Source organism: Bos grunniens, chromosome 5, assembly GCF_055505025.1.
Source record: "Bos grunniens cultivar Pamir isolate PY7600 chromosome 5, Bosgru_T2T1.0, whole genome shotgun sequence".
Taxonomy (NCBI): Eukaryota; Metazoa; Chordata; class Mammalia; order Artiodactyla; family Bovidae; genus Bos; species Bos grunniens.
This window is the reverse complement of record NC_141169.1, coordinates 103811050-103835001: the sequence shown is the minus strand read 5'-3', so window position 1 is coordinate 103835001 and position 23952 is coordinate 103811050. Positions and strand designations below refer to the sequence as shown.

At 39.6% G+C, this 23952-nt stretch overlaps 1 protein-coding gene across 1 annotated transcript in view; it reads left to right on the top strand.

The window, feature by feature from the left end:
* The window catches only part of LOC147372838 (antigen WC1.1-like), a 51515-nt gene that overhangs the window by 8393 nt on the left and 19170 nt on the right, over positions 1-23952 (top strand). The window contains exons 3-10 of the mRNA XM_086402118.1: positions 4813-5121; positions 5215-5532; positions 9892-9984; positions 10062-10376; positions 11491-11805; positions 16781-17095; positions 21278-21586; positions 21680-21988. Coding sequence (XP_086258244.1) covers positions 4813-5121; positions 5215-5532; positions 9892-9984; positions 10062-10376; positions 11491-11805; positions 16781-17095; positions 21278-21586; positions 21680-21988 — 2283 coding nt within the window. The remainder of the gene's footprint in view (positions 1-4812; positions 5122-5214; positions 5533-9891; positions 9985-10061; positions 10377-11490; positions 11806-16780; positions 17096-21277; positions 21587-21679; positions 21989-23952) is intronic.

Below are 23952 nucleotides of genomic sequence, written 5' to 3'. Positions count from 1 at the left end.
AGACGCAGGTCAATTTGTACATTCACCACAGCCTCTGTGTTGCATTTCCTTCCTGCCCTCATTCCTTCCCTCCCTCTCTTCCTTTATCCTGTTGTGGGAGTCATTTCTCAGCTCTGTGGAAGTGCTAGCATTTGTAGCTGGCAGTTTTCTTAGTGAAAAATTTTTATAATATGGATTCTGTTTATTTAACAAATAAGTTTACTCATATTTTTCTCTTTTTTTGGATCAGATTTTGGTGAGTTGTGTTTCACAAGTAACATGTTTTTAAGGACTTGGCCCATTTTACAAAAAATCTTCAAATTAGTAACACTGGTTCATATCTCATATCTTTACATGTTGGGAAGATCTACAATGATATTCCTCCTTTTATTACTGGTGCTGTTAATGTGTTCCCTCTTTTTTTTAATTGGTTTGCTAGAAGATTATCAGTGTTAATGTTGTTTTTAAAAGAATCACTAATGGACTGTATTGATTTTCTTGATCGTGTATTTGCTTTCTTCTGAATTGATTTCTATGCTCAGTTTTCATTCCTCCTTTTCTGTCATGATTGTGGTTGCTTTTGTAGATTCTTGAAGTGGAGTCTTGGATCATTTCCTTCTGTTTCTATTTTTATTCTAATGTAGTCATCAAGGAAGCATCAAGGTTCTAAATTTTCTTCTAAGCATCACTTTATTTTTAACCCACCAATTTCAATACTATATAATTCCTTTTGGATTTTATTATCATAAAATGTTTCTTTTTCTCTGAATGAATTCTTTGTCTTATAGTCTGACTTTGTATGATATTAATTTAGATATTATATAGAGTTTTCTCTGATTTGTGTTTGCATGGTATGTAATTTTTACCTCTTTAATATGTTTCTGTGTTTATATTTAAACACATATAAGTTTGTAGACAGTATATTGTTTTGTCTCATTTTATCTGGTCTGATTATCTTGTTTTTTATTTGGAGTACTTTAATTATTTACAGTTAATGTTATTATTGATATAACTGGGTTTAAGTGTACTTGCCTGCTATTTGTCGGAGAAGGCAATGGCAACACACTCCAGTACTCTTTCCCGGAAAGTCGCATGGACAGAGGAGCCTGGTAGGCTTCAGTCCACGGGGTCACTAAGAGTCGGACACGACTGAGCAAATTCACTTTCACTTTTCACTTTTATACATTGGAGAAGGAAATGGCAACCCACTCCAGTGTTCTTGCCATGAGAATTCCAGGGACCGGGGAGCCTGTTGGGCTGTCATCTCTGGAGTCGCACAGAGTCAGACACAACTAAAGTGACTTAACGGCAGTAGTAGCAGCAGCTGCTGTATGTTTTATCTTTGTTCTTATTTTAATCTTCGAGTATATTTTATCATTTTAATTTAAATACTGTATTGGTTTATTAATCATATCAGATTTTTAGGTGATTATAATGTTTAATTAAAAATTTTCTAAAGTAATTTTTATTTTTTGCTGGCTGGGTCTTCACTGCTGCATGGGCTTTTCTCTAGTTGTGGAGATCAGAGGCTGCTCTCTAGTTGCAGGCATGAGTTTCTCATTGCAGTGGCCTCTCTTGCTGTAGTGCACAGGCTCTATGGTGCACAAGCTTCAGTAGTCGTGGCCCCTGGGCTCTAGAGTACAGGCTCACTAGTTCTGGTGCACAGGCTTAGTTGCTCTGTGGTATGTGGGATTTTCCTAGACCACGGATTGAACCCACGTCTCCTGCATTGTCAGGTGGAGTCTTCACCACTGAACCACTGGGAAAGCCCAATGTTGAATTATTAATCTTCAATTACATTTTACCTTGAAATAATATTGTGTCACAACTTGCAATGTCAGTCACTATACTTTTCTTCCACTTTCCTGTTCCTGTCTTTGGTGCTGTCATTGTCATACATTCTATTTATAAATTTATTATGAATCTTATAGTTTGTTGCTAATATTTTTGCCTTAAATCTTCTAATAGAGGATCAACATTTAGCATAGTCTCTATAGCTTTGAGAGGATCCATGTTTTCATCTGCTGTCATCTCCCTTTAGCTTGAAGAACTTTCTGAGGCAGTTTTGTGTAGTGTGTGTCTGGTGGCCTCCAATTCTATCATCTCTCATTTACCTGAAATCATTTTAATTTTCATTCAGTTTTGAAAAGTATTTTCATAGCTGATTCAATTTTAGGGTAACAAATGCCCAATCCCAGAGTTAAATATGCTCTTACATTGTCATCTGACTTTCATTGCCTCCAAAAAAAAGTCAGTAAATAATACTTATCCTTTTGTTCCCTGTATATAATGTGTCAAACTTGCCTGGCTGCTCTTAACATATTTTTGTTTGTTTGTTTACCAATGAATTTCAGTAATTACATTGTAAAGTTCATTATCTTGTTTAGGGTTTGTTTAGCTTTTTGGATCAGTGGGTTTACAGTTTTCAATAACTTTGGGAAAATGTCGTTAATCTTTTCTTAATATTTTTCTGCATGTCCCTTATTCTGAATCTCCAAATACACATATTTTATATATTTTTATATTATCCTACATGCCATGGAGTTTCCATTCATATTTTTCTGCCTTTTTACTCTCTTTGGTTCAGTTTAGATAGTCTCCACTGCTGTGTTTTACTTCCCAGTTCTTCTATTCTGCAATGTCTAGTCTCTTGTGTAATTAATCCAAATAAATGTTCATTCCAATACTATATTTTTCAGTTTCAGAAGTCTCATTTGTTTATCTTTCCTACTTTTCTCCCTGCTTATTTTTATGCTTCATTAAGCATATTGATATTAGGGGTTTAAGGAGCTCTTCAGTCAATTCAATTATTTCTGTAATTTCTGAAGCTGCTTAAAATGATTGTTTTTAAAAAATGTGTTATGGGTTACATTTCTCTCTTTTGGAAATTCTAATAATTTTTTGGTTTGATGTTGGGCATCACTAAGCAGTCCTGTACCAGGAAGAACTTCAGAAGTAAATAATCAGAACACACCCAGAAATCAGGGAATTGTACTTGATGAATTACATAAAGTTTTTTCATTGGGTTATCTTCATTCAGTTCAAAATGTGTTCCTTTGATGACCAAATGATGAACTTTTATTTTGGTTTTCCTCCTTTAGTTTCAGAACTTCCTTGATAACACCTTGCATGTCATATGCCCCAGCTACATCCTACTTCTTCAGCAGTAGCTACCCTTTCTGATTTTCTTTTCCATCCATCTGTGTCTTTTAAAATGGTGTTTGCTTGTCTGAAGTGGGAGAAATGAGAAAGGATAACAGTTTAGGTGGTAGATGGGAGGAGCAGAGGGTGATGTAGTATGCTAACAACCTATTCAACGAGTGTTTGCCACAAATATTTGCATGTTTATCCATACTGAGGCTTTTTCAACTTGAAACTCTCCAAATTATGGCTTATTTTCTCATTTCCTCCTCCTGCTCCTTGTTCTTCCTCCTTCTTTTTGGCAACATGCCATCTTCTTTTAGAATTGTAAAACATTCATGAAAGAAATTAAAGACAATATGATCAATGGAAAGTCATTCTGTGTTTCTGGCCTGAAAGAATTAGTGTTATTAAAATGCCTGTGCTTCTCTAAGTGATCTATAGATTTAATGCAATTCCTATCTAAATAGCATTCTTTATAGGAATAGGAAAACAATGTTAAAATATGAGTGTATGGTTTAATTTTTATAGATTCATGAATTCCTGTTTTGTGATCATTATTGAATTTTAGTTCCATTCCATTATGGTCATGTAAGATACTTGGAATTATTTTAATATTTTTGAATGTGTTAAGGATTATTTGTAACCTAGCCTGGAGACTATTCCATGCGTGCTTGAGAAGAATGCATATTTTTCTGTGGTTAGAGTTAGTACAATGATAGTACTAAAATCAATTTTTATCAGCCCTTAGCATTTTCTATGAGTCCTGTTTGAGAAGAAAAATCTTTACTAGGAGACGATTGGAAACTCAGCTATCTGGTAAACTCCCACTGAGAGCACACTCTCCCCCAGATTCTTTGACAAATCCTAGGATTTCAAGAGAGATGGCTGGGATTCTCTCTCTATGACTCTCTGAGTTTTCTTAACTCATTTTCCTTCCCACTGAGGTCACTGAAGGAATTCATGGAATTTTTTGGCATCAGAAAGTATCAGAAAGACAAGATGTGATGCCATAAACTTGAATTAGTGATAGTGTCCATATTTCTTCTCTGGAGCTGTCACCCATCTACAGGTTGGCATGCCCTCATCGATCCAGCCTCAGGACTTTCCTTAACCTAGGTCACTTGAGGACTAGCTTCTGGGAGAGAAAACTGGTCAGAATATTAGCCCCACAAGTCCCATGAAAGCTTCTAAGCTTGTCTGGATGCTAGGTCTCTAATCTCATAGCCCATGTCCCTCTGGGTGGCTTCTGGTCTGCATATCTCTATGTTCAAGTTTAAGTGCCTGAATATTATGCAGTGTCCTTGGATCTGTATGTAGGTCCTAGGCTGCTACATGAGAAATTCACTTCTCCAACCAATGCTAAAAGATGTGTTTCCAGTATTCAGCCATTCCAATGATCTGAATTGGGCTCTGTAGTTTCCAGCCTCCTAGACCAAGGAATTCACATTTTAAACCAGTCTCAAAGTGTATATTCTTGGGATTCAACCATTCCAAACTGACCTTGTAATCCTCCTGGATTTCTCTTTAGAAACCTGCTCATGAAAATTCAATTATGACACTAACTGTCAAAGACTCTCTACATGCTCCACTCCTAAAACAAAAAACTTTCACTCCACTGCCTGTGATGTGCGGTTTCCAGTTGCCAAGTCAGTACCAGGAACACTCACTGGTTTTGTTGTTTCCTCTTAGGATTTGTGCGTCTGGCTGGAGGGGATGAACCCTGCTCAGGGCAAGTAGAAGTGTATTCTGGAGAAGCCTGGATCCCAGTGTCTGATGGGAACTTCACACTCCCCACTGCCCAGGTCATCTGTGCAGAGCTGGGTTGTGGCAAGGCTGTGTCTGTCCAGGGACATGAGCTCTTCAGAGAGTCCAGTGCCCGGGTCTGGGCTGAAGAGTTCAGGTGTGAGGGGGAGGAGCCTGAGCTCTCGGTCTGCCTCAGAGTGCCCTGTCCAGGGGGCACTTGTCACCACAGTGGAGCTGCTCAGGTTGTCTGTTCAGGTGAGATGCAGGTCAGGCCTTTCAGCTCTGTGAACACCCTGTTCAGGTGAGAAAGTCATGTGATTTTGCTGAAACTCTGTCTTCTTCTACCAGCATACTCAGAAGTCCGGCTCATGACAAACGGCTCCTCTCAGTGTGAGGGGCAGGTGGAGATGAAGTTTTCTGGACGATGGAGAGCGCTCTGTGCCTCCCACTGGAGTCTGGCCAATGCCAATGTTGTCTGTCATCAGCTTGGCTGTGGAGTTGCCATCTCCACCCCCAGAGGACCACACTTGGTGGAAGGAGGTGATCAGATCCTAACAGCCCGATTTCACTGCTCCGGGGCTGAGTCCTTCCTGTGGAGTTGTCCTGTGACTGCCCTGGGTGGTCCTGACTGTTTCCATGGCAACACAGCCTCTGTAATCTGCTCAGGTAAGAGAGAGGAAAGGGTTACTGGTACACAGGATGCTCCTGGAGTGAAATGTCTCCAAGAGTAGACAGTGAGGTTAAATGGGCTTCAGAGTCAGAGATTTTGTGGTGACGTATGGATCTTCTCATTGTTCATTCATTTTTCAGGTCAGGGCAAGAAGTGTGAAGGGGAATAATATATTTTTAAGCAACATTGTTGCTTACATAAAATCATAGAAAACAATGTAGGAGCAGTAAGTATAGACCTCAGTATGAACCCCAACCCAGAGCAACAAAGACAATGTCCCCAGCACCACAGTCACTGTTGTCCCCTCTCCTCGACAGGGAAAAGCGCTTACTGAACTTCTACTAACGTAGAGTTTTATCAATGTTTGAACTTTATATAAAATGATGCCATATGTTTCATCTTTTGTATCTAATTTCATAGACTCAAAATTATGTTTGGGATTCACACATGATGTTGTATATTGTAGCACTTTATTTTTTTTATTACTGTAGAGTATGCTTTGAATGATCACATGGCCATGTACTGACCCATTCTACTGACAGTATAAATCTGAGTTATTTCCAGTTCTTGACTATTTAAAATATGATATTACAACTTACCATGACAATGTCTTTGGATGCAAATATGTGTTACTTATTTTTCATGTTTAACCCTTGGTCTTTTATTTTTATTTTCTTAATCAAATGGTGTCCTTTGATGAACTCATTTCTTACTCTTATGTAAATATAACTTACCAACATTTTTCTGTACATTTAATGCTTCTTATATCCTTTAAAATTTTTTTTGCCTACTCGAAGATCTTAAAAACATTCTCTAAGAGTATCTTATGGAAATTTTACTATATTTCTCTTGCATATTATTGTGCATTCCTTCTGGGATTGATATCTGTGTAAGATAAGGATCAGGTTTCATATAGACATCCAGTTGACTCAGAATCTTTTTCTGAAAAGACTCTTCCCCACTGCAGTGCTGCCTTCGTCATAAGCAGAAGGGCAAGTATGTCTGTCTTATCTGAGACTCTCTATTCTGTTCCATGTTATCATTTGTCTATCCTTGCACCAATACTGCATTTTCTTAATTATCATAACTTCGGAGTTGTTGTCATTCAATCGCTAAGTCATGTCTGACTCTTTGTGACCCCATGGACTACAGCACACCAGGCTTCCCTGTCCTTTACTATCTCCCTGAATTTCAAACTTTGTAGTTAGCCCGAATAATTTTTATTTACAAGAGTTACTTTATATTAACTCCTCTAATATCGTTGCTTTTCTTACCAACTGTGCTGTTCATTCTTGGTTGCTTGTATTTTGTATGAATTTAGAAATCAGCTTGTCATTTTAACCAAAAGAAAAGCTTAAGGGTGTCATTGAGATTAGATTTAAAAATTTGAGAGTAGACACAGACATTTGAGGATGATTGACATTGACAATGTTGAGTTTTCCAAATCATTGACATAATACATCCCTCCATTCAGTTAGATCCTGAATTTCAGAGGTTTTGCCCATCTTCTATTAGGATTTCTCCTAGGTATTTTGTTTTTGATGTTATGAGTGTTTTTTTGAAAGTGTCCTGGCAATGAATTCTCTTTGACTTGTTTTCATCTTTTAATTCTTTCAATTTTGATGTACATTGAGACATAAAAATGTTGGGAAAACAATATAAAAATTCCTTTATGAGCTTTACGTGGGTTTCCAAATGTTAATATCAATATTTTGCTTTAATCTGTGTGTGTCCTTCCTTCTCTGTTCCCTTTCTGCCCCATTTCTTCCTGACTATGTAAATTCTTTCTGAATTCAGTTGAAGACATGATGTTCCTTTATCCTTAGAACAGTTCTGGGAATTTCCTTATGGAACCAGAGTTCAGTCAAGTCTTTAAATGACTTCAGCTCCAGGTGACATCTAATTGCAGCACTGAAAGACCCCACCGAAAGACTGCCAAACTGAGTTTTTTCTGATTAATGACCCAAAGTCATAAGCAAAATTAAGTACATATTTTTTTTCTTCAGCTACTAAGTTTTACCTTTTCATGTTGATCAAATTGCCAACATCCGTTGGATCACAGAAAAAGCAAAAGAGTTCCAGAAAAACCTCTACTTCTGCTTTATTGACTATGACAAAGCCTTTGACTTTGTGCACCACAACAATGTGTGGAAAATTTTTAAAGAAATGGAAATACTAGACCACCTATCTGCCTCCTGATAAATCTGTGTGCAGGTCAAGAAGCAACAGTTAGAATTGGACATGGAACAACAGACTGTTTTCAAATTGGGAAAGGAGTATGTCAAGACTGTATATAGTCACCCTGCTTATTGAACTTGTACTCAGAGTACATCAAGTGAAATGCTGGACTGGATGAAACACAAGCTGAAATCAAGATTGTCAGGAGAAATATCAATAATCTCAGATATGCTTATGACACCACCTTTATGGCAGAAAGCGAACAGGAACTGAAGAGCCTCTTGATGAAAGTGAATGAGGAGAGTGAAAATGCTGGCTTAAAACTCAACATTCAAAAAACAAAGATCATGGTATCCGGTCCTATCATTTCATGGCAAATAGACGGGGAAACAATGGAAACAGTGACACACTATTTTCTTGGGCTCCAAAATCACTGCAGATGGTGACTGCAGCCATGAAATTAAATGATGCTTTCTCCTTGGAAGAAAAGCTATGACCAACCTAGACAGCATATTAAAAAGCAGAGACATTACTTTGCTGACAAAGGTCCATCTAGTCAAATCTGTGATTTTTCCAGTAGTTATGTATGGATGTGAGAGTTGGACCATAAAGAAAGTTGAGCACCGAAGAATCGATGCTTTTGAACTGTGGCATTGGAGAAGACTCTTGAGAGTCCCCTGGACTGCAAGGAGATCAAACCAGTGGATCCTAATGGAAATTAGTCCTGAATATTCATTGGAAGGACTGATACTGAGGCTGAATCTTCAATACTTTGGCCACCTGATGAGAAGAGCCGACTCTTTGGAAAAGACCCTGATGCTGGGAAAGATTGAGGGCAGGAGGTAAAGGGGATGACAGAGGATGAGATAGTTGGATGGCATCACCAACTTGATGGACATGAGCTTGAGCCAGCTCCAGAAGTTGGTGATGAACAGGGAAGCCTGGCAAGCTGCAGTTAATTGGGTCACAAAGAGTTGGACATGACTGAGGGACTGAACTGAAGTGAACCAAGTTTTTTGGAAAAACTGCAATATAGCAATATGACCAGAACTCTTGCTATGTGACCTGAATTAATTGAAGAATATCCTCTGATTTTGCATTTTGATGTTTCTAGTTTATGTTGAGCTAATGTGTGGCTACACTTATTCTTTAGTTCTTAATTGCAACTAACAAGTTTTTCAGCTCTAGAAGTATTTGGTTTTTGTTATCATTTCTCTGCAAAGATGCACATTTTGTCAATTAATTCCATAAGCACTTTAACCGTGGCTATATATATTCTCATCAGGTAACTCTAGCAGCTGAAAACCCTGGGAAATTCTTTCTAATGTCTCCTTTTCCCTTTCCATTTTTCATGAGATTTATTTTATATAAGTGTTTGTTTTAAAGATACACATTAAAGAACTTGTAGAAATCCTTCAGAAAGAATTTTGTTTTGCTTTTACTTAGGGATAGATTTCGGAGAAGGCAATGGCACCCCACTCCAGTACTCTTGCCTAGAAAAATCCCATAGATGGAGGAACCTGGTAGGCTGCAGTCCATGGGGTTGCTAGAGTCGGACATGACTGAGCGACTTCACTTTCACTTTTCACTTTCATACACTGGAGAAGGAAATGGCAACCCACTCCAGTGTTCTTGCCTGGAGAATCCCAGGGATGGCAGAGCCTGGTGGGCTGCCATCTATGGGGTCGCACAGAGTCAGATACTACTGAAGCGACTTAGCAGCAGCAGCAGGGATAGATTTGGGCTTCCCTGGTGGCTCAGATGGTAAAAAATCCGCCTGCAGTGCGGGAGACCTGGGTTTGATCCCTGGGTTGGGAAGATCCCCTGGAGGAGGGCTTGGCAACCCACTCCAATATTCTTGCCTGAAAAATCTGGTGGGCTACAGTCCAAGGGGTTACAAAGAGTTGGATATGACTGAGCAACTAAGCACAGCACAGGGATAAATTTAGGGACACAATTTACTTAACTCGTTCTTACAGCAACACTTGGGTAAAACAGAGATTGTGGTACTGTCAGAAGCAGAACTCTCCAGGGAGAAGTTGAACACTAAGAGTATGATAACTTTACTGCTGGGTCACAGCCTTCATCTTAGGCTCCATCAGTAGGTCATTATTTTCCTTAATTCAGTTTCCTGTTCTTCAACCCTTCCAGACTTCTGATCATTGTTGTTTCTTCAGGAAACCAGATCCAGGTGCTGCCCCTGTGCAACGACTCTATGGCAGAACCAGCAGGCTCTGCAGCCTCAGTGGAGAGCGCCCCCTACTGCTCAGGTAAGGGTCCCATAGGACAGAAGACGCTTCTCAACCCTTGGGGTCACCGCCTCATTGTTCCATTTCTCTCTCCTCAGACAGCAGACAGCTCCGCCTGGTGGGTGGAGCCAGTCCCTGCGCTGGGAGAGTGGAGATCCTTGACCAGGGCTCCTGGGGCACCATCTGTGATGACGGCTGGGACCTGGACGATGCCCATGTAGTGTGCAGGCAGCTAGGCTGCGGAGAAGCCCTCAATGCCACAGGGTCTGCTCACTTCGGGGCAGGATCAGGGCCCATCTGGCTGGACGACCTGAACTGCACAGGAAAGGAGTCCCACGTGTGGAGGTGCCTTTCCCGGGGCTGGGGGCGGCATGACTGCAGACACAAGCAGGACGCGGGGGTCATCTGCTCAGGTCTGTGCTGCACACTGTCCACAGGCTGGGAGAGGGGTTGGGCCCTGGAGGACGGGGGTCTGAGCACTGAGGCAGGATGCTGAAAGGACCAGAGAAGGAGGCTTCCTCCCATGAAGCCTGTCTTTGCAGCAGATGTGAAGACGAGGTGCTTTCACTTCCTTCTGCAGCAGCTGAGGTTCTGATCCTTTCTTCTCAGCAGTGTTTCCTGGCAGAGCCGTTTCTTACAGTTTTTCTTGAAAGCAGGGCTCTCTGTCCAGTTACATACAAAAAAATTAAACCCATGGTACTAGTTTCTGTTTGCTTCCCTAACAATTTACCAATTAGTGGTTTAAAACAGCATATATTTATTTCCTTACTCTTCTGTAGCTTAGATATCCAGCAGGGATCTCACTGGGCTGGGATCAAGGCTTCAGCAGGGCCGCATCACTTTCGCGGCTCTAGGGGAGAATCTGTTTCTTGCCTTTTCAAACTTCTTGAAACCACCTACATTCCTTCCTTCACAGCACCCTTCATCCATTACAGACCAGCTATGCTGCAGGCCTTCAACCATTATCCAGAATCACATCTCTCTTTCTAGCTGGAGCTAAGAAAAGTATTCCACATTTAAGGATAGTGGGTCTAAGGATGTGATTAGACTGGGCTCATATTGTTAATACATCATCTCACCATCCCAAGGTCCTTACCTTAATCACATCTGTAAATCCCTCTTGTCAGGTATGGTAACATATTCACAGGCTGCAAAGATTGGGATGTGGACATTTACATTTTTGGGTTAATTATTATCCCTATCTCCCTAATATCCATATCACATCCCTTTGACATATTCTTTAAAGATTTCGTCAGGAAGCAGGATTCAGCTGCCCCTCTCTGACTAGCATCCATGAAGTTTGGTCTTCCTCTCAGTTCAAATCCACTACACCATTGTGGTAGAAATAGAAAGACAGACGTAAATGGACAAAGTCAGTTAAAAGGGAGGCGATGTCAGCCTTGTTATCTAGTGGGTATCTCTTGAACAAGGTCAGAGATGAATGTTCACCATTTCTAGAAGAAAGGAAAACCTAGAACATCCAGCAAAATTTTCATTGTGTCCTGTCTCTTCCCCTTTCAACCTTAGAGTTCCTGGCCCTCAGGATGGTGAGCGAGGACCATCAGTGTGCTGGGTGGCTGGAAGTTTTCTACAACGGGACCTGGGGCAGTGTCTGCCGCAGCCCCATGGAAGACATCACTGTGTCCGTGATCTGCAGACAGCTTGGCTGTGGGGACAGTGGAACCCTCAACTCTTCTGTTGGTCTCAGAGAAGGTTCTAGACCCCAGTGGGTGGATGGAATCCGCTGTCAGAAAACTGACACCTCTCTCTGGCAATGTCATTCTGACCCTTGGAATTACACTTCATGCTCTACAAAGGAGGAAGCCTATATCTCGTGTGCAGGTGACTTACTATTTCTGTGTGTCTTTCTCAACCCTGTAGGATGCAGTGAGATTTGATATTTTAAAATCTAAGTGATGAGTTTAATTTGGGTCCACAAAACGATATAAAGTGAAAATGTTAGTTGCTCAGTTGTGCTCTTTTCGACCACATGGACTATAGCCTGCCAGGTTCCTCTGTCCATGGGATTCTCCAGGCAAGACTACTGGAATGGGTTACCATTCCCTTCTTCAGGGGATCATCCTGACCCAGGTATGAAAATCGGGTCTCCTACACTGCAGTCAGATTCATTACTGTCTGAGCCACCAGAGAAGCTTAAATGAGGTAAGAATGAAACTAATTTAATCCACACATTCCAACCTTGTTTGTTAAAATTTTTAATTGAGATGTAATTCTTATAACATTATATTAGTTCTAAGTGTAAAACATAGTGTTTATGTAGTTGTACATATTGGTAAATCACCACACATACAGTAATATCCATCACCACAGGCAGTTACAATTTTTTTCTCTATGATCCCACAAGTAAGAATTTGCATGCTGCAACTAAGACCCAGCACAACCAAATAAATACTGAATTTTAAAAGAGAGTATTATTTTCTTCATAGCATCATGGTTTTTTATCCACATAAGGGCTTCCCTGGTAGGTCAACTGGTAAAGAATCCGCCTGCCATGTAGGAGACCCTGGTTTGATTCCTGAGTCTGGAAAATCCGCTGGAGAAGGATAGGCTAGTCACTACAGTATTCTTGGGCTTCCCTTGTGACTTAGCTGGTAAAGAATCTGCCTGCAATGTGGGAGACCTGGGTTTGATCCCTGGGTTGGGAAGACCCCCTGGAGAAGGGAATGGCTACCCACTCCAGTGTTCTTGCCTGCAGAATTCCATGGACTGTATACTCCATGGGGTCGCAAAGAGTTGGACATGACTAAGTGACTTTCACAAACACTATATTCAAAAATATTTTCTTCTTCCCTATATTACTGTCTTAAGATATCTTTCATGACAATATTTTTTCTCTAGAATGTTTTAAAATTTCTTACTTATTCATCAGTTCAGTTCAGTTCAGTCACTCAATTTATAAACAAACATCACCTACTGTTTTCCTTAAATATTTTTGTAAGATTTTCCCCATATTTTACATATATTTTTAAGATTGTATATGTGTATGGGTGGGTTATGTGATCAAATCTGTAATGTTTTACTTTTTTGACTTCTGCCTTTAGTGCAATGTTTCAAACGCCATTCTTCATCTCAAAATAACATTGAATCAAGTTTTATTTTCTGCAAACAATTTAATAGTTCCACTAAAGAATATTCAAAACCTAATTTAAAATTTATATATTTATCTGAATTTATTTTACTATGTGTGATGGTGAAACATCATCACCAGATAGGAATTACATTTTAGATATGTGATATCTTAGCTCCATCACAAAATAAAAGCACATTGTCTCATGAGTTCGTAGATATGACATCAAAAGTACAGGCAACACAGCAAAAGTAGACAAATGGGGATATAGCAAACTAAAAAGCTTCTGCAAACCAAATGAAAGATCAAGAGAGTGAAAAAGCAAGCTAGCGCAAATTATATAAGGTATTAATTTTCAAAAATAATAAGGAACTCCTATAACTTAAGAGAAAAAAAAACCAACAAACTTAAAACCTAATTACTCAATTAAAAAATTGGTCAAGGGCTTGAATAGACATTTCTCTAAAGAAGACATACAAATGGCAATAAATATATGAAAAAATGCTTGACATTGTCAATCATCAGGGAAATGTAAATTAAAACCACAAAGAGATATCATCTCACATATGTCAGAATGACTGTTTTTTTTTTTTTTTAAAGACACTTAGTGTTGGCAAGGCTGTGGAGAAACTGACACTTTATGTGCACTTATCCACATTAAATGTATAAATTGTACTAATAAAGCTATGTAATCCAGGGGTTAAATCTCTGGGCTTTCACTGTCATGGGTCCAGGTTCAATCCCTGACCTGGGAACTATGATCCCATGAGCAACAGCACAGCCAAAAAACAAACAAACACCAGCACAAAAACTATGACCAAAATATCTGTATGATTTATACTGATGTCGCTTTTCATTCTTGGTATTGTCAACTTCATTTTCTCTCTGCTCTGCGTTAGTATTGCTCAGTGTTCATCAATTTTCAATGAGCCACGTTTAAAGGGTTTTCTTCTATATTTTCTACCTTATGCTCACCTTCTTTTCCATTAATTTTTGTTCCTTTTAAAATTAACCCCAACATTCTACATTCTTGAATTTCTCATCTAGTTTCTTAATTGGAAGCTTACTTTTTTTCACTTTCAGTCTTTCCTCTTCTCTAAATCTAGGGTATAAATTTCCCTTAGGTACTACTTGAGTTTCATTAGAAGAATTTATCATACCATTATTTTGTGTTTATTATCATTATTTCACAATATTTTGTAAGTTCTAAATTTATTCCCAGGCTCATGTGGTTTTTGGAAGGATCTTGCTGAATTTCCCCAAATAGAAATATATAAATATTTTCTTATTAGTTTTTAATTAGTTTTTAATTTTATTCCACTGTGGCCAGAGTAATTATTCTGTATGAATTCAAAGAGTGAAAGATTTTGTCCTATTACATGGTCGTTTTGATAAAAGTTCCCAGTGCATTTACAGTGATGTGAACTCTTGCATTGTTGGGTGCGTTGCTCTCCGTGTTACTTAGTTAAATGTGCTGATTATGTTGTTGTACATCTACTGTATTCTTTGTTTTTTGTATGTTTTGTGTGCATGCTATTGGAAAAGATATGGTAATAATCCCCCATTTTGATTGTGATTTTGTCTATTTCTTCTTTTCACTCTGACAAGTATGTTTCAAAGTTATGTTCTGTTACCATTCTTGAATTTTCTTGTCTAAAATATCTTTATTAAAGGTGCATCTCATTATAATCATGAAAATTCCCTCTTTAATTCAATTAGTGTATCTTAAAGTCTACTTTCTGGGACATTGATATAGCTACTCCAGTTTTGTTACAGTTAGTACATTTTTTCCATCATTTTACTTTCAACCATTCTTTGCTTTCATAATATAAGGTGGGCATTTTGCAAGTAACATTTGTGTCAATTTTGTTTTATCTTAATCCATTTACTGTAAATGCAATTACTGATATTGATGTGTTGGTATCTGCCATTTGTTTTTAATTGATCCACCTGCTTTATGTTCCTTTTTGTCTCCTTATTTTTCCTCCTTTTGTGTTAAATACATCTGTTATTATTCCAGATTTTCCTTTTTCCTTTTGATTTTCAGCAGCTTTACTAAGAGTGGGGGTTTTCATACTCCTTCATTTATTTTTTTTTAAAGTTCTCCATTTGTTATATCATCAGATATTACTTCTGCAGTTCTGTCTCTCTGTCTCTGTATCTCTTCTCCCTCTCCTCCTCCTCTTTCTTCTCTTTCTCATCTCTAATCTTTAGGACTCCTCTAAATTACTATATTCTAAGTTTTATATAAAATTATTTTAACTTATTCATTCACTTTTAAAACCTAGATATTTTATTTTAGGTTGGCAATAGTTCCTTAGATATTTTTATTTATTTATGATTATTTGTTATTTTTTTCATCTTTTTACCTGTTTATTCTCTTCTTCTCTCTTTTCCCGTAAATACATTGATTGTAGTTAAAATCCTTATCTGCTAAGTCCAGCATTTCTATCATAGGTGTTTCTGCATTCTCTTATCTTTTTTCACTTTGGTCATTTGTCATGTTATCCTAGCTTGTCAAATGTCATGTCATTTTTTATTGAATGCTATGAATTACATATGAAAAAATAAGATACTCCTGATACGTTTTCTAACACCTGAAAGGATTTACCCTTTGTTTTCCTAGGCAGGTAGGGGGAGGGGGTGTGTCTCACTCAAACATCTAAATATAACCTAAAACTGAGCTGTAACAGTATGGGTTGCAGTTTTGGTAGCACTCAGTCCACCTCTGATTTCTCTGTCCCTATGACATAGGCCTTCAGAGATTTCAGTTCAGAGCCTATATTCTTTGGTAGCTAAGTACCCAAAATAATGAAAAAAACTCTGCTTTCCAAGTCTTTTTATATAGTTCTCTAGCTTCCTGCCCTTCACAGCTTATATACTGGGCAAATATTTGAGGAGAAAACCTGCTGTGTGAGAGAGGCTCTCAAGACTCTAATTTTGTCTCTCCAGCACCAGGTAACCCCCAAATTATGCTGGCTTCCTGTCACAACAGTAGTCCTCTGCTTGTCCAAGCCCAGATTCTGAATCATTAAATTATGCAATGAATTGGCAAATTCTCACAGAGAAAAAGAAACTATATAGATCCTGGACTAACATTGAAATAATCTCTACTCTTTAGAATTTTAGCATATTTAGTCCATGTTGTGTTAACAAATGTCGAATACATTTACTGTTTCTTAAAAAATAGTTTCCAGCTTTTAAAGTTGTATCCAGAAAGACCCAGCAAGACACATTGGCCTGCTGTGAACTCCATTCTCCCTGGAAGTGGAAAATTTTAGGTTTAATTCTCTACTTCATTATTTACTTAAAGTGCAGCACTGATAGACATTATTTAACCTTTCTTTACCTACTTTTTTTTTTTTTAACCTTTCCTCCTACTTTTCAACCTTATTAATTCTCTTGCCACTGCTATAAGAAACCAGACTCAGCTGCTGCCCCAGTGCAATGCTGCTGTTGCTGCTGCCAAGCCGCTTCAGTCGTGTCCAACACTTAGCGACCCCATGGACTGCAGCCTACCAGGCTCCTCTGTCCATGGGATTGTCCAGGCAAGAGTACTGGAGTGGGTTGCCATTGCTTTCTGCACGAGTGCAAAGACTATATCAGAACCAGCAGGGTCTGCAGCCTCAGAGGAGAGCGCCTCCTACTGCTCAGGTGAGGGTCCCACAGGACAGAAGACCCTTCTCATTCTCCAGGTCAATGCCCCATGTCCCATTTCTCTCTCCTCAGACAGCAGACAGCTCCGCCTGGTGGACGGGGGCGGTCACTGCGCCGGGAGAGTGGAGATCCTTAACCAGGGCTCCTGGGGCACCATCTGTGATTACAACTGGGACCTGGACGATGCCCGCGTGGTGTGCAGACAGCTGGGCTGTGGAAAAGCCCTCGATGCCACTCTCTCTTCTTCCTTTGGGGCGGGATCAGGGCCCATTTGGCTGGACAACGTGAGGTGCACAGGAAAGGAGTCCCACGTGTGGAGGTGCCCTTCCCGGGACTGGGGGAAGCACTACTGTGATCATAGCCGGGATGCAGGAGTCATCTGCTCAGGTATGGTCAGTTCATTGCCCACCAGCTGAGAGAATGGAAAGTTCCAAGAAAGCTGGTGTCTGATCAGAGGGACAATAGGGGACGGGTGGGCTAGAGAGGGCTGAGACAACTACCCATCCTCCGTGAGTGCCCTGTAGCTGTGAGCAATGAGCTTCATATACTTTCCTCTTACAAGTCTCTGCTATTCTTTTCTTCTCCAGTGGTCTTACCTGACACTAAAATAGCTTTATTTATCCTCCCAGTTAAAATAAATCCTCATAATTTTTTTCATAATTCACTTTTTGTAAAAGTGAAACATTTGCTAACAGCCATATAAACACTCCCTTTGCACAGGAAGGCTATGAGAGGGAGGGACAAAAAATGAGGATGTACTTTCCTGGGTGGAGTTGTTTCTATACAAACAGTGTGAGACATTATTTTGCACTAGGTTAGTATGAGTGGAGGCTACTCCTACTATAGGAGGATATCATTTAGATATAGAGGGTATCCCTACAAGGGTCATCATTTAGATATAGAGGGTATCCCTACAAGGGTCATCATTTAACAGATCAGAGATTCTTATGGATTTGTGCCAGATTTCAAGTTTCCTTTGCAAATTTAGACATAAATGTTTATAGTTCTGTGATGGTAGAGAATTGTTGATGAAATGCTCTGAGTCATATATTCTTCCATTGTTACTAGAAAAGTCTGTCTCTCCAATTTTTCCTTTAAAACATCTATATAAATGCAAACTTTGGAGGAACACTTAGCCATGCACTGACAAGTCAAAGGTGGAGGTAATAAAACTTGAATTTCTGTGTTTTTTTTTTTTGCATACAATTTTATTTTATTTTATTTTTTTGATTGCAGTTATTTTTTTTAAATTTTTTTTCTTACATGATATTTTACATGTTTCAATGCCATTCTCCCAAATCTTCCCACCCTCTCCCTCTCCCACAGAGTCCATAAGACTGTTCTATACATCATTAAAAAGAATACATTTTAATCAGTTCTAATGAGGTGGATGAAACTGGAGCCTATTATACAGAGTGAAGTAAGCCAGAAGGAAAAACATAAATACAGTATACTAATGCATATATATGGAATTTAGAAAGATGGTAACAATAACCTGGTGTACAAGACAGCAAAAGAGACACTGATGTATAGAATTTCTGTGTTTTATGTTAAGAGATTATAAAGTTTATATCTGATGGCTTCAATAATATAAGAGAATTGTGTTTAGGGGCTTATTTGGAGTAAGTGGACAAAGTGGAAAAGGTTTTATAGTAGCTGGGAGGAAGGCAAATGGCAATGGGAGCTGATGAAGGTAACTGTGAGGTTCTCTGAGCAGCACTGAGGGGCCAGGTGTGGTGTGAAGGATGCTACGTATTCTTCCATGTAAATTTTAAAATCAAGGAGAAAATGAAAAAGATATACTACATACTATATCTCAGAAGTCTCTATCTTGATATGTATAAGACTACTGAGTATTCAGCATATATTTGAATATTTCCCATGTATCAGGGTATATAAAACAGAATACAAGAAATACTTTTTTCTTGTTCTTTCTAAATTTTTAATCTCATAGAATTAATATAACAATATCAATAACCTCATATATGCAGATCAGATCAGATCAGTCGCTCAGTCCTGTCCAACTCTTTGCGACCCCATGAATCACAGCATGCCAGGCCTCCCTGTCCATCACCAACTCCCGGAGTTCACTCAGACTCATGTCCATCGAGTCAGTGATGCCATCCAGCCATGCAGATGACACCACCCTAATAGCAGAAAGTAAAGAGGAATAGAGGAGAGCCTCTTGATGAAAGTAGAAGAGAAGAGTGAAAAAGCTGGCTTAAAACTCCGCATTCAAAAAACTAATATCATGGCATCCAGTCCCATCACTTCATGGCTAAGAGATGAGGAAAAAATGGAAACAGCAACAGACTTATTTTCTTGGGCTCCAGAATCACTGCAGACTGTGACTGCAGCCATGAAATTAAAAGACGCTTGCTCTTTGGAAGAAAAGCTATGACAAACCTGGACAGCATATTAAAAAGCAGAGATATTACTTTGTGACAAATGTCCATATAGTCAAAGCTATGTTTATTTTTCTGGTAGTTATGTATGGACGTGAGAGTTGGATCATAAAAAAGGCTAAGCATTGAAGAATTGATGCTTTTGAACTGTGGTGCTGGAGAAGACTCTGGAGAGTCCCTTGGACAGCAAGGAGATCAAATCAATCAATCCTAAAGGAAATCAACCCTGAATAACTCATTGGAAGGATGTATGCTGAAGCTGAAGCTCCAATACTTTGGTCACGTGATAAGAAGAAATGACTTATTGGAAAAGACTCTGAGGCTGGGAAAGATTGAAGACCAGAGAAGAAGGGGACAACAGAGGATGAGATGGTTGGATGGCATCACTGACTCAATGGACATGAGTTTGAGTAAACTCAGGGAGATAGTGAAGACAGGGAAGCCTGGAGTGCTGCAGTCCATGGGGTCACAAAGAGTCGGACGCGACTGAGTGACTGAGAAACAAAACAACCAGTTAAATAAAAATGCTTTAATTAGGATGTGTAGCCTGTGACCCAAACTCCCAGCCAGAGGAGGCTAGGGGTCCTAACCTGGGCCTCTCTGGGGAGATGGAAGTGGATAAATAATAAAAGGCAAGCAGATCATCCTCTCCCTCATCATTCATTCTTATATCAGTGGTCAAGCTAATCCTTCAATTCTTTAATTTCTGTGGTGTCTTTTCTGTCCTCTCCTGCTCTCTGTAGTAGATTTTTATTCTGTTACATCATTCTTTTTGAGACTTCAAAGTTCACATACTTATACAATCAGAGTCCTTTACCAGGACAAATTCCACCATTATGTACATAGCCATGAGCACACTCAGAAACCATGCAAATTATTTTAAAAATTGTTCTTTATGATTTTCAGGGTTTTTTTTCCCATTGGATTACCTTTTCTCTGTCCAAATATGGTCCCTGAAGGATGAAATCATGATCATGAGTCTTTTCTTTGGTCTCTCTCTCATATCCTATCCACTCCCCATTTAACCTACCACTCACCCCACCTCACTCCCTACAGAAGTTCTTCCCTTTTGGAGTGTCCTTTGCATCTATTTGTAGCTCTTAAGATCATTTCTTCTTTTCTGCATTGGGGGAATTGGGAAAGGGTAGGAGTGTTAGGTGGCAAATGGGAGCAGCCCAGGGGATAAAAGCTGTTAAAATCTTGTTGAACAAGTATTTGGTTTCCAAATATATGTTTCATCACTATTGAGGCTTTTGCAATTTAGAAATCTCTAAAATATATATGGCTTGCTTGCTCTCTGCTATCTTCCTCTCACTCTCCTTTTTCGTAGCTTGCTGGCTTCTTATCTCAGAAATCCAAATAGGAAAGGAATATGCAGTAGGCATATAGATAGGGTTAGAATACATTAAATTCTCATCACTCCTTCACATTTGCTAAGAATCTCATGTCTAGGATGAAGTAATCAACTAACTCAGTTGTCTTGCATAATCCCACTGAGACTTCACTTTCTCTCAGGTGTGTTCACACACCCTAGGTTTTTAAGAAAGATGGCTAGGATTATTCCCTCCCTCTCCTATGACTCTCTGAGCTTTCATCACTTCCAAACTTATCTGTGAACAACTTCTTTCACAATTAGGTTACCTAATTGTGACCTAATGCCTGCACTCAGATCCAGCCTGCATGATGTTCCCATCCCCAGTGACTTGAATATTGGCTCAGAGAAACGTGCCCAAAATTCTAGCCCCAGAAATTTCAGGATGACCTTCTAAACTTCTCTGGCTCTTAGGCCTCTTACCTCTAAAATCCCATGATCTTTTTTCACTCTCAGTTAGTTCAGCTATGCACTCAAGTTTGAATGTCTACCACTGTGCAGTTTCTTTGGGCCTTTGTAGTTTCTAGCCCCCCAGATAAGAATTAACATTCCTAACCAATGTATATTCTCAGGATTCAGCCATTCCAAACTGACCCTGCAATCCTTCTGGATATCTCTTCAGAAACTTGCTCATGGAAATGCAATTTGACAATGACAGTCAAATTTTCTCTTCTTATCTCCTTTTATACCACTACTGGAAAAAGCTTTCCCACCATTGCCTGTGAGGTGTTGTTTCCAATTGTCAAGCCAGTTTCATGAACAGTCACTGGGTTTGTTCTTTGTTTCTCCTAGGATTTTTGCGTCTGGCTGGAGGGGATGGACCCTGCTCAGGGCGAGTAGAAGTGTATTCTGGAGAAGCCTGGATCCCAGTGTCTGATGGGAACTTCACACTCCCCACTGCCCAGGTCATCTGTGCAGAGCTGGGTTGTGGCAAGGCTGTGTCTGTCCTGGGACATGTGCCCTTCAGAGAGTCCAATGCCCGAGTCTGGGCTGAAGAGTTCAGGTGTGAGGGGGAGGAGCCTGAGCTCAAGTTCTGTCCCAGAGTGCCCTGTCCAGGGGGCACTTGTCACCACAGTGGAGCTGTTCAGGTTGTCTGTTCAGGTGAGATGCATGTCAGGATTTAGCCTCTGTGTACACTCACTTCAAGCTAAAAAAGAAATACCATTTTTCTGAAATCCTGTCTGTTTCTATCAGTGTACACAGATGTCCGGCTCATGACAAACGGCTCCTCTCAGTGTGAGGGGCAGGTGGAGATGAACATTTCTGGACAATGGAGAGCGTTCTGTGCCTCCCACTGGAGTCTGGCCAATGCCAATGTTGTCTGTCGTCAGCTCGGCTGTGGAGTCGCCATCTCCACCCCAAACAGAGCAGAAGGAAGTGATCAACTCTGGAAAGCCCGATTTCACTGCTCAGGGACTGAGTCCTTCCTGTGGAAATGTCCTGTGACTACCCTGGGTGTTCCTGACTGTTCCCATGGCAACACGGCCTCTGTGATCTGCTCAGGTAAGGCAGGGAAGGGCTACTATACTTAGGATGCTCCTGGAGTGAAATGTCCCCAGAGCAGAGAGTAAGGGAAAACAGGCTTAAAAAGTAAGATATTCTGTAGTGAAATGTTTAATCTTGTTACTGAACTTGAGTTTCAGCTGCTCACTACTCAAGAATCCAACAGTGAGAGACAGTGTTCGGTAAAATTAAAGACAGCTTTATTGAGGAAACCAGCTGTTCTGGGGAGACAGAGGACTAGTGTACCAAAGAACCAGCTCCTCCTTGCTAATCAGGAGTGCACAGGTGGAAGTAGGGGACAGGTTACCTGCAGAGTAGCACAGCTAGCTCTGACAATCATCTTGAAATAGGTCTGGTCAGTGTCACCTTTATTGTTTGAATTACAGTTAATCATCAGTTCTAGTGTTGGTTTGTTCCCATTTCCTTGAGGCCGATCTTGGAATTGTGTAAGATGAAGATTATGAACTTCCCTGTTGGCTCAGATGGTAAAGAACCTGCCTGCAATGCAAGAGTCTCAGGTTTGATCCCTGGGTTGGGAAGATCCCCTGGAGAAGGAACTGGCTCCCCACTAGTATGGTCATCATGTAATTTATTTCTACAACCTGTTTGGGATTTCAGTATCTGCAAAATAGCTCAAAAGATATGGCTTAGAATGTTATCTATAGCCCATAAGAAGGAACTAAAGGTCCTTGAATTTGTTTAGGGCTAAACTAGTACTATTTTGTACTATTTGACTGCTTTCCTTTTTTTCTGATTCTTTTTTTTTTTTCATTTCTGTGATCAAATTTATTCTTTAGCTAGGTTTTTTTACAAACAGAGGCAGGTGGAGGACATGAGGGTGGTCTGTCCTGAGAAGGCTCTGTAAGGTCCTGCTCCATAGCATTCTCATTGTTCACTCATTTTTTTCAGGGGAAAGAGGTGCTAAGAAATGCTAAGAAGTGCTATGTCAGGGAAAGAAACACCTAGATGAATATTTTTTATGAAACCTTATTATTTAAGGATAATAATAGAGAACAAAATACAAACAATAAGTGTATACCTAGATCATGTTCTCCAATCCAGATCTACAAAGAGAACATTCACAGCACCACAGAATCACTATCGCCTCACAATAGCTGTGTCCTCCACTCCAGGGAATACTGCTTACCTAAGACTTGTACTGCCATAGAATATTTTCTCAGTTTTTGAACTTTATGTAAAATCATACAGTATGTTTTCTTTTGTGTCTAATTTCTTTGACTCCATACTGTGTTTGAGATTCACTCATGATGTTGTTTATGGCAACATTTCATTCACTTTTATTATTATAGAGTATTCCTTTGAATGATCACATGACCATGTGTTGAACCATTCAACTAATGGCAGAGATTTGAGTTTATTTCCAGTTCTTGACTATTACAAATACAGTAGTGCAAATTACCATGATGATGACTTTTGACAAAAGTATTTATTATGATTTTTGTGTGTTTAATTCTTGGTCTTATATTTTTATTTTCTTAATGGTATGTTGTACTTCAATGAGCCAAGTTACTCATCTTAGGTTTGACTTATCAACTTTTTTTCTGTACATGTAGTGCTCTTTCAGTCAGTCAGTTCAGTTCAATCACTCAGTCATGTCTGACTCTGCAACCCCATGGACTGCAGCATGCCAAGCTTTTCTGTCCTTCACCATCTCCTGGAGCTTGCTCAAGCTCATATCCATTGAGTCGGTGAAACGATCCAGTCATCTGATTCTCTGTTGTCCCCTTCTCCTCCTGCCTTCAATCTTTCTCAGCTTCAGGGTCTTTTCCAATGAGTCAGTTCTTCCCATCATGTGGCCAAAGTATTGGAGCTTCAGCTTCAGCATCAGTTTTTCCAATGAATATTCAGGACTGATTTCCTTTAGGATAGACTGATTGGACCTCCTTGCCATCCAAGGGACTGTCAAGAGTCTTCTCCAACACCACAGTTCAAAAGCATCAATT